The sequence below is a fragment of the Oryzias latipes genome, chromosome 8 (genome assembly GCF_053564925.1).
Source record: "Oryzias latipes strain Hd-rR chromosome 8, Olatipes_Hd-rR_3.1".
In the NCBI taxonomy this organism is placed as follows: domain Eukaryota; kingdom Metazoa; phylum Chordata; class Actinopteri; order Beloniformes; family Adrianichthyidae; genus Oryzias; species Oryzias latipes.
The window spans coordinates 19,511,926-19,525,961 of record NC_136244.1 but is presented as its reverse complement, the minus strand read 5'-3'; the positions used below and the strand labels follow the sequence as shown (position 1 = coordinate 19,525,961).

Here is a 14,036-nt window from a genome sequence, read left to right as displayed (position 1 = left end):
TGTTTGTGTGCATGACTTTCATTTTGAGCTGTCTGTCATTTCTCAAATTTCTCTGCAGGTCCAGAGATGTTCTGTTTTTTTTCTTTTTTTCCCTTCATCTTCAAAGTACTTGAATACAGCATTAAATCCAAACATGCTCTGACAAGGTCAGAGAAACCTTTGCTCCAACATAAAAGGTTCAAATTGTGCGTGCAAACACTGCGTGGGCATTAATCATAGCTCTGTTGCCTAATAAAATTATTTCGTTGCTTAAAGGCTAAAACAAGACGAGGCAATGATGGGAAGCTGGGCAGAAGATGGGGAGGCTAAATAATGGGTGTGGCAAAGAATTATGTCTATTCGTTTGATAACTGTCTGGGAGAAGCATAGCAAAATAACCCTGTAGGGGCTTTTGGTGAGGGGGATGCTTGGGGTGGAGGGGGCAGAGGCTGACTTATGGTGGCCTTGAGAGAGTTGGGGCTGTTTCCTGTCAGACGTCCAGAATTCCTGGGTGGGAACATTGACTGAATCCGTCCCAGGAGGCTCTGCTGTTGGGAATTCCGCCAAGTCTTTCCATTGCCCAGCAGGATATTACATCAGGACCAAAAACCTCCAAGTTGAATCTACAAAAATCTTTACAGAAAACAAAAATAATCTTGTAATGCACCTAAAACACTTTAAAGTAGATTAGAAATGTGTCATATGTATAGTAAAAAGGAAATCTTGATTAGAATATGCATTAACTCTTAAAATCTTATTGTCTGCTGACATTGTATGATGGTATGGTGGAAGGACCCTCAGTTAGATTGGCAATGCAATTTACAGCATCACACCTGGAAAGTTTTGGCTGAAAGTACTCCATAGTTTCAACAGCTTATTGAGTAAAGTTACTTTAAATTTCACAATTTTGTGACATCAACCATTTGATTTTCCAGGTTTTGCCAAGTGTTTGTCTCCCAGTCACAGAGCCAGTTTCACTTTTTGACTTTGAGAATCTAAAGTTGCTTCACCAACACAAGATTTCACACTCTTGAAATGACGGAATTTCTGTTTTATATTAAACATTAAAGAGGACAGTGGACCAAAGCATCCCCAAAAGAAACATTTTGCTTTGTTTTGTCACTGAAATGTTGCATTTTTCAGTCCATTCTCTTGTTCATTTAAACCAATAAGTAGCCTTTGACACACTATGCTATTGGAAAAACAATTGATAGTTATTTTTGAAATATTTTATTTGTAAAAATGATAAGAGGATGCTTAAAATCACATGGCATCACTTGTGTAACGACGCCATCTTGTGGAAAAACTGCACAATAGCTGTTGATCTTGAGCAATATTTTCTTTTTGTGCTAATCAAAATAAGAATAAAGTAAAAACATCAATCTTTGAAAGTATAACTTGGATACTTAAAATACCAATAATTGAAATAAACTTGGCATCTTAAAGTCAAGTCAGCAACAAACTTCTGCCTGTGTAACTCCAAAGCCACATCATTATTTCAGAAGCCAATGAAAAAAAATGTTGTAACTTCCCAAGTATGACAAAATAAGCTATTTCTTTCTGAATGCACCAGATCTGCTTACATCCTTGCAGATTTGACATTACTTAAAACCCAAACATGGAAATGTATTTTGGCTTTAGACTGTTAGTAAATAAATTTCACTAACTTAACCCTTGTGCTATCCTATGGGGTCAAGATGACCATTGACGCGCTATCCCTTGTGCTATCCTAGGCACTTTACCATTGGGAGTTGGGTCATCTAGACCCACTAGAGAGTGCACTGAACCTTTTTTTTCAATGTTTTGTGAACCTCACTGGTGTCCATGGATTACATGACATCTTTCCACCTTTATCCACCTTTGTCATGGTAGGAATAACACATCAAAGTAAGGGTGGGGTCATCTAAAATAGCACAAGGGTTATTCATACCATGACAAAGGTGGATTAAGGTGGAAAGATGTCATGTAATCCATGGACACCAGTGAAGACCACAAATCGTTGAAGAAAAAGGTTCAGCGCACTGTCTAGTGGGGTCTAGATGACCTCACTCCCAATGTTGAAGTGCCTAGGATAGCCCAAGGGTTAAGGAAATCGGTTTATTTTTCCTTTTTATAATTGTTTCCCAAGAGTCAGTTGTTCTTAAACTTTGCTAAAGAAATAAACAAATAAACAAAATTGTATTTTGTATTAATTTTTTAAGTTAAAAAAGTCAAATTTTCACTGGCACAAAAGACAGAATCGAAATATTATTTTGAAATCCAGTCGAAAGCCGGAAGTAAAACCAGTAGCAAGGGATTTAGTTTTTTTTAAACTAAAAATAAAACAGAAGACTGCTTAAATGCTAATTTCAGATGCCTTTATATAAAGTTATTTAAAGGTAAAACGTGCTGTACACCTGGCAAAATTATTTCTAGAAAATTAGGATACAAGACAGGCAAATAAATTAAAGGAAATAACCCGGGAGGTTTTGCTTAGAACTCGATATTAAATTCCCCAAAGCCGTTACTGTTTTAGCTATAATGTGATTTATAATTTTGTAATAATATTTGAATATTCAAAAAGGCTTCGACACTGAGCCTGAGGTTTGGCCGTTTTTGTTGTTGTTGTTGTTTTTAGACAATATATATATATATATATATATATATATATATATATATATATATATATATATATATATATATATATATATATATATATTGTGTGAAAGGAGCCCCCACCCCTTATCCATAACTCAATGTAAACACTTCGTGTCGCTTCCGCTTTGACAGTTAACCTACACGTTTGTGGAAAGGAGTGGGGGTTTACCGATCCATCTGGTTACATATCATTAAGTAAAATGACCTCATTTTGATAATTTAGGAGTTCTTTGAGGAGCAACTTATATTTGTGTATGTGGTTCGTGGGTTTGTGGTAACCTAAAATGACTTTAGTAGAAATATTGTTCATTATTTTTAATACGTATTACCCATGGATTGTTACGGTGGTACAGTCCACAACACCCGGGTTTCCGCGCGAAAAGACGGCCCGCGCGCCCGAATTGCTTATAGCATTCACATAAGGAGACAGCACGCGGCAGTCGCTACCAGTGGTTCTGCTTTGTGTTTGATGACGGCGTACTAAAGTTCGTTTTAGCGGTTTTATTTTTTAGTTTGCAGTTACGATGCCATCCAGAACGTCCCTGTCTTTGCCAGACGATGTCAGAAAAAGGTACTTATAACGTGTCTTAAATGCTGCCCTAATCATGATGAAGCTAGTGTGGTTTTATCCTGAGTCAGAGTCTACAACAACGACCCTCACGCATTCGTCACTCCCTTAGTTAGAGTTTACCTGTGCGGGCTCGGCTTAACGAGCACGTTACCCTTGGTTTGTACTAGCAGCTGCAGCTAGCTGTAGCATATGCCATTCGACCAATTAGGGAGGTTTGAAGTAGTTTTCCCTTCTACTAGCCCGCTAGCAACGTTAGCATCACAGTGATGGAACGACATGACATTTGGCGCCAGTTGGGAAGTCCTGATACCCACGCTTTTTTTTATCATTATCTTGGTATCACAGACAATATGTGTAGCTCTGTAAGATTGGCGCCCTGTAACTTGCAATTTCCGGTTCAAATACATGCCATTTGTTTACAGACTGCAGATGCTGGAGGAGGACGGATCTTCAGAGGAGGTAAAAGCTCTTAGTGTAGTTAATCCCAATGTGGGTGTTCTGCTTTGACAACTTTGAATATGCATGCAAAGATGGTTTCATTTAGAGCCCAGGCTTCCAACATATTTTATTATGAGACCATGGATACAAATATGGCTTTTTTTTCTTTAAAAAAAAAAGCTGCCCTGTTATCTTGCTACTGCATACTTTCTTCTTTTGAATGTAAGATGTAGCTACCTATTAAAAAAAATATTTTTTTAACTGTCATGGTAGTTTGTGTGTGTTTTAAGATTTATATTTTTATCTGGAAAACAAACAAAATATATATATTTTTTAGGATCAAGTCAAAGAGAAGCTAAAGTTGGTGCAGGACTTTCTGCATGATGATACTCAAACCCAGTTGACCAGTCTTGAAAAAGAAATGAAAAGTTCTGAGATCTCGAAGGTTTGATACATCCCATTATGGCAACATAATTTAATAATTACCTCTGTTGGTTGGCTGCTTGCTGATTTCTTGTTTGTTTTTCATTTTTAGGAGGTATACATATCAAAAGTAAAGGCCTTATTGGGAAAGGAACTTCATCTGGAGAATGACTTGGAAGTTGGAAAAACAAATGGCTTCTCAAACGGCTCTCATGAAGATGAGCAGGATGAAGAAGCCATGGGCACAGATGATGTCAAATCACCGCCTCCTTCCAAAGGGAAGGCTGGACGCAGGAGCAAGTCCAATGGTGATTCAAAAAGTAGGCCTTTTTTTTTTTTTTTAATTATGCAGTCATGGGTTTTAAAAAATCAGTGTGTTAAAATATAAAATCATCCACTTCTAGAGTCTCCAGCAAGTGCAAGAGTCACCAGGAATAGTGGGAAACAGCCAACTATCTTGTCAATGTTCTCCAAAGTGTGCGTATAAGTTTTATATGTATATATGCATAATTGGAAGCTCCATTTATTCAAAAAAAGTGGTAATGTATAAATATTACATTTGTTTTGCAGTCAAAAGCGCAAGTCTGAGGAAATGAGTGAAGAAAGTGTCAATGGAAAAGATGAAGTGAAGAAAGAGGAGGATGTCGAAGAGGTGCATATTAAGAGGCATCTTTGTGGCCTTCATTGTCTAATATAATTGAGTGTTTTATTGTTTTGCATTGTAGTCTCAAGAGAAGAAGCGCCTCAAAGTGGAATCTGATGAAAAGTAACTCATTTTTCCTGATCTTTTTGTGTTGACTTTTTGATGTCGGATAAACTGATTTACGCTTCTCCTGCTGTAGTTCTGCTGCAGAAGATTGTAAGAATGACACAACCAAGCCAGTATCTGCTGCAAAGGTATTTAATCGATAGAACTGCTCTTTTATGTCTTTTGTTTTTCCAACATCTGTGATTCCAAACACACAAACTATTTATACATTTTTTTTTATACATTTTTTTGTTGTCTTTCTAGACCCCACCTCCCAAATGTCAAGATTGCCGACAGTTTTTGGATGACTCAGATCTGAAGTTCTTTCAAGGAGATCCTGATAATGCTGTGAGAATTTCCTACCCATTTAATATATAGTGGGTGCACACACATTTTTATTTTGCCTTATGGGTTTCTTTCCCTTTTTCAGCTTGATGAACCTGAGATGTTAACAGATGAGCGTCTCTCCCTCTTTGACTCAAACGAGGATGGGTTTGAGAGCTACGATGATCTGCCACAGCACAGAATCACAAATTTCAGGTTTGCAGTTGTTTAAGTGTTACAATGACGCCAGAGATATTTACAATGTTTGCACCACATTCTCCTTTTCTTAGCTTTATTGTTAATTTTTTCATGAATAATGGCATATTTTACCTTTCAGCGTGTATGATAAACGCGGTCATCTGTGTCCGTTTGACTCCGGACTGATTGAGAAGAACGTGGAGCTTTACTTCAGCTGTGCCGTTAAACCCATCTACGATGACAATCCTTGCTTGGATGGTAAGAAATGCTTCAGTTCAAGCACTGATAAAAGATTTTATTTTGTTTCTATTGTTGCTTTATCCATCTTCTTTTGATGCAAAATCAGGTGGAGTTCCTGCAAAGAAGCTTGGGCCGATCAACGCCTGGTGGATCACTGGGTTTGATGGAGGAGAAAAGGCTCTAATTGGTTTCACAACAGGTAACGCAGTTGTTTTCACGTCTAAAGTTTAATTTCCAGTGTTTCTCAGACTAATGTCAACTCTCTCTGTGCAGCGTTTGCGGATTACATCTTGATGCAGCCCAGCGAGGAGTATGCCCCCATTTTCGCACTGATGCAGGAAAAGATCTATATGAGCAAGATAGTGGTAGAATTCCTCCAGAAAAACCCAGATGTTACTTATGAAGACCTCCTCAACAAAATTGAGGTGGTGTTTTTCAGTTAAAGTTTTTCTTTTTAACACCCCCCCCCCCCCCCCCCCCCCCTTATCAAATGTGAATCTTGACAGACTATCTTCTTTTTCTACTTTCAGACAACAGTTCCTCCTGCAGGACTAAACTTCAACTGTTTCACTGAAGACACTCTGCTGCGCCACGCCCAGTTTGTGGTGGAACAGGTGGAGAGCTACGACGAGGCTGGCGACTCGGATGAGCAGCCCATCATCGTCACTCCCTGCATGAGAGACCTCATCAAACTCGCAGGAGTCACTCTGGGGAAAAGGTACAGTTAATACATTCAGACGCTTGTAAATAAATTTATATTTAAGAATTTTTAAGTTCATAATTAAGTGACATCACCTCAAAGTTAAAAAGAAAAAAGGGTCTCTCCTTTTGGTGGGATACTTAATTGCCCGACTATTGTATAATAAAGTAGAACAGTTTGGGATTATGACCATGTATCCTTAAAAACACTTAATTGTATTTAGATTGAACCCTTTTTAAATTTTATTTTTTAATTTTCTGCACGTCAGTCTTTGTCTCCCTGATGTCTAACATGTTTTTAACACTTCCTAATGCAGCACGCTGCTGTACTGGTAGGTGGTTCTTGCTGTGATTGCATCTTTATTCTGCTATGTGGTGTTTTTCTGTCAAACATTTAGAAAGTGAACAGAGTTCACACTGAGACACATACATGGTTTTTAAACTATTTTCATTTTCAGTTATTTTGATTTATATTGTGGTCTTTCAGTGTGATTTGCTTTTGTAAAGTTTTGTTGGAATAGTTTGGGATGAAACAAAATTATTTTAAGTCAAAGGTCAGAAATGTAAAAAAAAATGAAACTATCATGAAACTTGAAGAAAATGTTTCTTAAGAACTTCCTTTCTTTTTTTATCTTTTATGTTTATTTGTGTTTTGAGGTAAATTAATAGGCCTAGAGTTGGCTTTATTTTCAAGGTAATAGAGTAATTTTTAAAAAAAAGTCTTTCCAAAATAAAATTATTTCACGTTTTATACTTTCAAAATTTTAAAAGCCGTGAATTATCACTAGATTTATTTCTCTGACAAATTTTCCGAGGTAAAGAGTTTCAAAGAAAAAAAATCCTGTTTAAGTGTTAATATTTCATCTTTAAAGTTTTTTTCCATAGTTCTCCAAAGGTCAAAGGTTAAGTTTTGTTTGCTTGTACTGCTGCATGGCCTGATGCTGTGGTGTGTTTACGGCCAGGAGCTTCTTAGTTCCATCCCTCACCATACGATCCTGTGTTTGTGCTGCTCCAAAACCCGCCTCTCCTCTAAACGCTGACTCTGTTTTGTTGATAGGAGAGCTGCCAGAAGACAAGCCATCCGTCACCCGACGAAGATCGAGAAGGACAGCAAAGGACCGACGAAGGCAACAACCACTAAACTGGTCTACCAGATCTTCGATGCCTTCTTCTCTGACCAGATAGAGCAGAACGATAAAGAGAGTGCGCTCAAAAGGCAGCGTTGTGGCGTTTGTGAAGTGAGTTGGTTATTGTGTTCTTTGGTTTGTTTGTTTTTTGTGAAGTTACAACTCCAAATCTAACAAACTGGAATCTTTTTAGGTTTGCCAGTCTCCTGATTGCGGCAAATGTACCGCCTGCAAAGATATGATCAAGTTTGGAGGAAGCGGTCGAAGCAAGCAAGCCTGTAAACAGAGAAGGTGAGGATGTCTGAGGATCTCTTTGTGGGAAGTCCAAGTCATCACAAACGTTTTGATGGGAAAAAAGTTCTGGTTCAGTTTAACTTTGCCGTATATGCCGCTACAATCATTGCTGCAGGATAAATATTTTTTTTTACAGAAATCCTCGTGTCTCTTCTGCTTCAACTCTTCATACTTTTGTTGTGGTTGCGACAGAGAAATCCGATCTATTAAACTCTCTGATGGCCTTCTTTTCATGCTGTTTAGATGCCCTAATCTTGCTGTAAAAGAGGCTGAAGATGATGAGATTGTTGAGGAAGATGTTTTGGTAGAAAAGGCAAAGAAGGACGCCAACACCAAGAAGAAGAAACAAACTCAGTGCAAGCTTGCATGGATCGGAGAGCCTATACTGGTATGTCTTTTAGTTTTTTTGATTGATTTACTTAAGCCACAAATGTAACTGACAATGATCTGTTTGGCTTTAGTCGGAGGGGAAGAAACACTACTACAAGAAAGTGTCCGTCAATGATGAGGTTTTGGAAGTGGGAGACTGCGTTTCGGTTTTATCTGATGATCCATCCGTTCCTCTGTATCTGGCCAGGTACAAGAAAGAAAAGGTGTACTTTGGTGATGTTTTGTTTTACAGAGGAGTAACCTCCGTTCGTGTATTGTCTCTCAGGATCACTTCAATGTGGGAGGGTTCCCACGGGAAGACCTTCCATGCTCACTGGTTCCTTCGAGGGATTCACACAGCGCTCGGAGAATCCTCTGATCCACTGGAGCTCGTCGTCGTGGATGAATGCGAGGACATGCTGCTCAGTTATGTCCATGAAAAAGTGAACGTTATGTACAAAGCTCCCTCCAACAACTGGTTCATGGAGGTCAGTGGATCAAAGCTGATCAAAAGTTTCCAGATTCATGCTGTCATTTTCAGAAACGTTCACATGTGACGTTTAACGTTTTAGGGTGGAATGGATGTTGACCTCAAGGTGGTTGAGGATGATGGGAAGAGTTTTTTCTACCAGTTTTGGTATGACACAGAGTTTGCCCGATTTGAGACTCCTCCCAAGACTTCAGAACCAGAGGACTGCAAGTACAGGTGACTGATGTTCTGATGTTTGTGATGTTCTTTCTTTGATGCGATGGCTAAACTTGACTCTTCCTCTTCTTTTCTTTTACCTTCAGGTTCTGTGGCAGCTGTGCTCGCATTAAAGAGAGAGCAGAGCAGGAAGTGCCTCAAGCACTCGAACCTCTAGAGAATGAAAGCGGCGACACAAAGGTTCTGTATGCGCTGGCTTGCTTCAAAGGCGAGCAGTTTAAAATTGGAGATGGAGTTTACCTGCCTCCTGACTCCTTCAGTTTCAAGTGAGTGTTGTGTATTTCAAATGGTTTTCTTATGTACAGGGCACAAAATTAAATTGGATTATTGTTTTCCACCTTATATTTTCTGCGTTTAGTATGAAGCCTGCTAGCCCAGTGAAGCGCTCCCACAGGAAGGAGGACGTGGATGAAGATCTGTATCCCGAGTACTACCGGAAGTCCTCAGACTACATCAAAGGGTCAAACCTGGATGCTCCGGAGCCTTTCCGTGTCGGCCGCATCAAGGAGATCTTCTGTCATCGCCGTAGCAACGGAAAATCTGACACTGCAGACGTCAAACTGACACTTTACAAGTTCTACAGGTAGGAAAAGGAATTGAAAATCTGTTACTGAAATTTTTTTTATATAGATATATGTATTAAAGAAATAAACTACTGTTTTTTTTGTTTTTCCTCACCCCCCAGACCAGAAAACACTCACAAAGGTGTTAAAGCGAGTTACCATGCTGACATTAACCAGCTCTACTGGAGTGATGAAGAAGTGACTGTCCGCATGTCTGAAGTTCTGGGCCGCTGTCAAATAGAATATGCAGAAGACCTGATTGAATCGGTCCAAGACTATTCCAGCGGTGGACCAGACCGCTTCTATTTTCTGGAGGTACCGTTAGGATTACTTTTTGTACCATAATTCAAGAACTTGCTGTTCAGCTTCTTTATAGGTGACTGGTTGTATGATTGTGTACGCAGGTGAAAATGGAACCAATGTTTAATGTTTGTTTCCCTCACAGGCCTACAATGCAAGGTCTAAAAGCTTTGAGGATCCTCCAAATCACGCCCGGTCTGCAGTTCATAAAGGAAAAGGAAAGGGCAAAGGAAAAGGTTGGTTTGAACTCTGACATGTAGAAATGAATCACCTCTGAGATCACTGAAACCTGGTCTCTATCCCATCAGGAAAAGGCAAAGGGAAGGCTTCACAGGAACAGCAGGACTCCAACGTTGGCCCACAGATGCCTAAAGTTCCAAAATATCGCACCCTTGATGTTTTCTCTGGCTGTGGGGGCCTGTCCGAGGGTTTCCATCAAGCCGGTAATAAATCCATGTCAGAATGTTTGGGGGTCTGGAATGTCTTTTTTTTTCGTTTTCTGATCAATTATGCAAAAAATTAGCTTTGTATTTAAGTAAGCAGTGAATCTTTTGGAAAATGGAGGACTTCATGTGTGGAATAAAACACACAGTTGTTTATTTTGCAGTGCATTGCTCAGACTCAATCTGCTGCTTTCAGGCATCTCGGAGTCACTGTGGGCCATCGAGATGTGGGAGCCGGCAGCTCAGGCCTTCAGGCTCAACAACCCCGGCACCACAGTCTTCACAGAGGACTGCAACGTCCTGCTGAAGCTGGTCATGTCCGGGGAGAAGACCAATTCTCTGGGTCAGAAGCTGCCGCAGAAGGGAGACGTGGAGATGCTTTGTGGGGGGCCTCCATGTCAAGGCTTCAGTGGAATGAATCGCTTCAACTCTCGCACTTACTCCAAGTTCAAGAACTCGCTTGTGGTTTCCTATCTGAGGTATTTCTTGTCAGGATGTTGTTGCTGTTTTACAGTTGAACTGACTGTTAAAATGATTTTATTTGCCCCCCCCCCCCCCCCCCCCCCCTAGTTACTGTGATTACTACAGACCCAAGTTCTTCTTGCTGGAGAATGTGAGGAACTTTGTTTCCTTCAAGAACTCCATGGTTCTGAAGCTGACTCTGCGCTGCCTTGTGCGGATGGGCTACCAGTGTACCTTTGGTGTTCTTCAGGTGAGACTGACCTTCAGACTGCGGCCTAGACTGTTCCTACGGGTCTTCTGCATGTGTGAAGCTCTTATACTGCACCTAAGCACGAGTCCCTGAGGTGACGTTTGTTCTGCTCCTCAGGCGGGTCAGTATGGCGTTGCCCAAACACGCCGCAGAGCTATCATCCTGGCTGCTGCTCCAGGAGAGAAGCTGCCTCGCTACCCTGAACCGCTGCACGTGTTTGCGCCCAGAGCCTGCTCTCTGAGCGTGGTGGTGGATGAAAAGAGATACGTCAGTAATGTTACCCGGTAAAGAAAACCCTATAAAATAAAACAGTGAAGCTGTCTGCTTCACTGACTTCAGATGAAAGAAAAATATGTCTAACACTTCTGGGATTATTTTTGTTTTTAACATCAGAGGTAACGGGGGCATCTACAGAACCATCACAGTCAGAGACAGCATGTCCGACCTCCCCGAGATTCGCAATGGTGCATCTGCCCTGGAGATTTCCTACAACGGGGAGCCTCAGTCTTGGTTTCAGAGACAGATCAGAGGCACGCAGTATCAGCCCATTCTCAGGGATCATATCTGCAAGGTAAGTTTACCTGATGCTCTTCAAAAATACCTAAATGATGCATAACGTGTGTGTAGATGTACCAAAGAGCATCTGTCTGTCTGTTTGAAGGACATGAGCGCTCTGGTTGAGGGTCGGATGCGTCACATTCCCTTGGCTCCAGGCTCTGATTGGAGAGATCTGCCCAACATTGAGGTTCGCCTCAAAGATGGCACCATGACCAAGAAGCTGCGCTACACCCACACTGACAAGAAGAATGGCCGCAGCAGCACCGGCGCCCTCAGAGGCGTCTGTACTTGTGCCGGAGGTGAGCAGCACTTTTTTCAGGATGTCCTGAAATCATCTCCAGTGTGACTCTGACCCGCTCTGTGTGTCGTTTTAGGGAAGCCTTGTGATCCCGCAGACCGGCAGTTCAACACTCTGATCCCCTGGTGTCTGCCCCACACCGGGAACCGCCACAACCACTGGGCCGGGCTTTATGGCAGACTGGAGTGGGATGGGTTTTTCAGCACGACTGTCACCAACCCCGAACCCATGGGCAAGCAGGTGCAGAGACTTTGCTTTTCTGTATTACTTTAAAAAGAGCAATCATAAGCAGAAGAGTGATGATCAGAGTAATCAAAAATTAGAATATAAAAGTAGTCCATTATTATCAAAGTGTATTTAAGAATATCGGGCTGTGTTGTTAGAAGTTAGAATTTGATCAGCTGACTGGACTCTTCAAGCTGGAGATCAGCATTTAATCTTTTGGTTTTAACTCGTTGATATTCAGGGCCGCGTTCTGCACCCTGAGCAGCACCGAGTGGTCAGTGTCAGGGAATGTGCTCGCTCTCAAGGATTTCCTGACACCTACCGCTTCTTTGGAAACATCCTGGACAAACACAGACAGGTGAAGTCTTTCAGTCATTGGATTGACACCATTTCAAGACGTTTTCTTTCTTTGCTTTGTCATTTACTTTTATTGTTTTTATGTTTTATGTTCTTCAGGTTGGAAATGCCGTTCCACCTCCGCTCTCCAGAGCTATTGGGCTGGAGATTAAGAAGTGTGTCATTGAGAGAATGAAGGAAGAAGAAACAACAGGTGCCTGATTTTGGGTCAATGCTAACTTCTCTGATTTTTCTTTAAAAAAGAGAAATATGAACATGTTTTCTTTATTTTTTGTCTGCAGATGTCATCAAACAAGAAAAGATGGAAGTCTCTGATTAGTTCATTTCCTGTTCAAGCACAATAAGATCTAGAAGTTCTGGGTTTTGGGATTGTTTTATTTTTTACTATTTGCTGTCTGTGAATTGACCACTATGGACATGTAATGTAGTACCCATCCCGTGTTTTAACTGCTTTTAATCATGTTCCTCGATGTTTAATGTGCAACAAATTGTATGTAGTTTTTATATGTTAAAATTCAAATAAAGCTCTTATGAAATTTTATTTTAGACTGAAGTAAATGGATATTTCACTCCGCAACCTGTTATCTATAGCATTAACTCCCATTCATGTATGCAGGTCAAATCCAAAATGTCCTTTTTTAATCTAAGTCCAGATTTAATGTTAATGCTTTGAAACAGACAAGGTTCTAAAGAACTGAAAGTGTCCCTGGATTTTTTCCTGTTTAGAATTGGCTAAAGTTTTTACAAATTTCCCTACTATGCTTTGAAATTTGTTTATTGCAAGCAATTCAGACTAAAAGTATGTAGATTAAGTTTAGTCATTGGAAAATGAAAAATGCACACATTCTTTTAACCCTTGTGCTATCCTAGGCACTTTAACATTGGGAGTGGGGTCATCTAGACCCACTAGACAGTGCTCTGAACCTTTTTTCTTCAATGATTTGTGATCTTCACTGGTGTCCATGGATTACATGAAATCTTTCCACCTTTGTCATGGTAGGGAGAACATGTCAATGTAAGGGTGGGGTCATCTAAGATAGCACAAGGGTTACGGCCCTTCAAGTTTGAAGTACTTCCTTTTGTAGATTTTGATTTATAAAAGCTCTTTTGTACTTAAAGGCATTTGTCATTTTGACAAATCTAATCAAGTTAAGTATTCACTTAAAAGCAACATGAAGCTGGAAATCTGTATTAAATGTATTATTTCAAGATTCAAGAACAACTTTATTAATCCCCGAAGGGAAATTTAGTTGCAGTAGCAGCACTAAGGAAATAGGGGGGATAAAGACAGACACAAAATATACAGGGAAGAAAAAAGGAAAAATTGGAATAAAATAATAGTATAACTGTACAGTCTGTAACTCTAGAATTCTCATGTACATCCAAGTCTGCCAGATGAATTGTGGAGTCTAATGGGAGAAATGACTTCCTGTATCGTTCTCAGGCACAGCGGGGTTGTATAAGTCTTCCGCTGAAACTGCTTCTCAGGTTGTCCACCTACCTGAAGAGGGGATGGGAGGGATTGTCCATGATGGTCCCCAGTTTAGCCAGTAGTCTGTCCCCCACTACCTCTTCCAGATTGGCAGGCTTGAAGTCAATAACAGACCCTGCTTTTCTAATAAGTTTGTTCAGTCTGTTGGCGTCCTTTGCTTTGATGCCAGCACACTGCAGCAAAGAAGATGGTGCTCGCCATGACAGACTGGTAGAACATGTGGAGCATCCTACTGCAAACATTGAAGGACCTGAGTCTCCTCAGGAAGTAAAGTCTGCTCGTACCCTTCTTCTAAACCGCCTCAGTGTTTGTGGACCAGTCCAGTTTATCGTCTA

At 40.5% G+C, this 14,036-nt stretch overlaps 1 protein-coding gene across 2 annotated transcripts; it reads left to right on the top strand.

The window, feature by feature from the left end:
• Nucleotides 1-2,957: 2,957 nt before the first annotated feature.
• On the top strand, nucleotides 2,958-12,750 carry dnmt1 (DNA (cytosine-5-)-methyltransferase 1). Of its 2 annotated transcripts, XM_023957476.2 has the most exons (35): nucleotides 2,958-3,187; nucleotides 3,610-3,646; nucleotides 3,963-4,070; nucleotides 4,161-4,368; nucleotides 4,453-4,525; nucleotides 4,619-4,700; nucleotides 4,774-4,814; nucleotides 4,891-4,945; nucleotides 5,061-5,144; nucleotides 5,227-5,336; nucleotides 5,458-5,576; nucleotides 5,665-5,757; nucleotides 5,832-5,983; nucleotides 6,089-6,276; nucleotides 6,575-6,589; nucleotides 7,315-7,495; nucleotides 7,578-7,675; nucleotides 7,922-8,066; nucleotides 8,140-8,255; nucleotides 8,334-8,535; nucleotides 8,620-8,753; nucleotides 8,840-9,019; nucleotides 9,112-9,336; nucleotides 9,439-9,631; nucleotides 9,762-9,852; nucleotides 9,925-10,059; nucleotides 10,256-10,538; nucleotides 10,630-10,771; nucleotides 10,889-11,055; nucleotides 11,165-11,342; nucleotides 11,433-11,628; nucleotides 11,704-11,867; nucleotides 12,094-12,210; nucleotides 12,309-12,402; nucleotides 12,491-12,750. In XM_023957476.2, the coding sequence occupies exons 1-35, from the start codon at nucleotides 3,141-3,143 to the stop codon at nucleotides 12,526-12,528; spliced, it is 4,491 nt and encodes a 1,496-aa protein (XP_023813244.1). In that variant the 5' UTR covers nucleotides 2,958-3,140; the 3' UTR covers nucleotides 12,529-12,750. The 2 variants fall into 2 exon arrangements, with proteins under 2 accessions (XP_023813244.1, XP_023813245.1); XM_023957477.2 differs by lacking the exon at nucleotides 6,575-6,589.
• Nucleotides 12,751-14,036: the final 1,286 nt, after the last annotated feature.

Bases quoted from the DNA above. Each gene is read 5' to 3' on its own strand.
- dnmt1 (XM_023957476.2), top strand. From the start codon at position 3,141: ATGCCATCCAGAACGTCCCTGTCTTTGCCAGACGATGTCAGAAAAAG. The intron at 7,496-7,577 runs GTGAGTTGGTTA...GAATCTTTTTAG, and splicing joins AGCGTTGTGGCGTTTGTGAA to GTTTGCCAGTCTCCTGATTG. The intron at 11,343-11,432 runs GTAAGTTTACCT...GTCTGTTTGAAG, and splicing joins TCAGGGATCATATCTGCAAG to GACATGAGCGCTCTGGTTGA.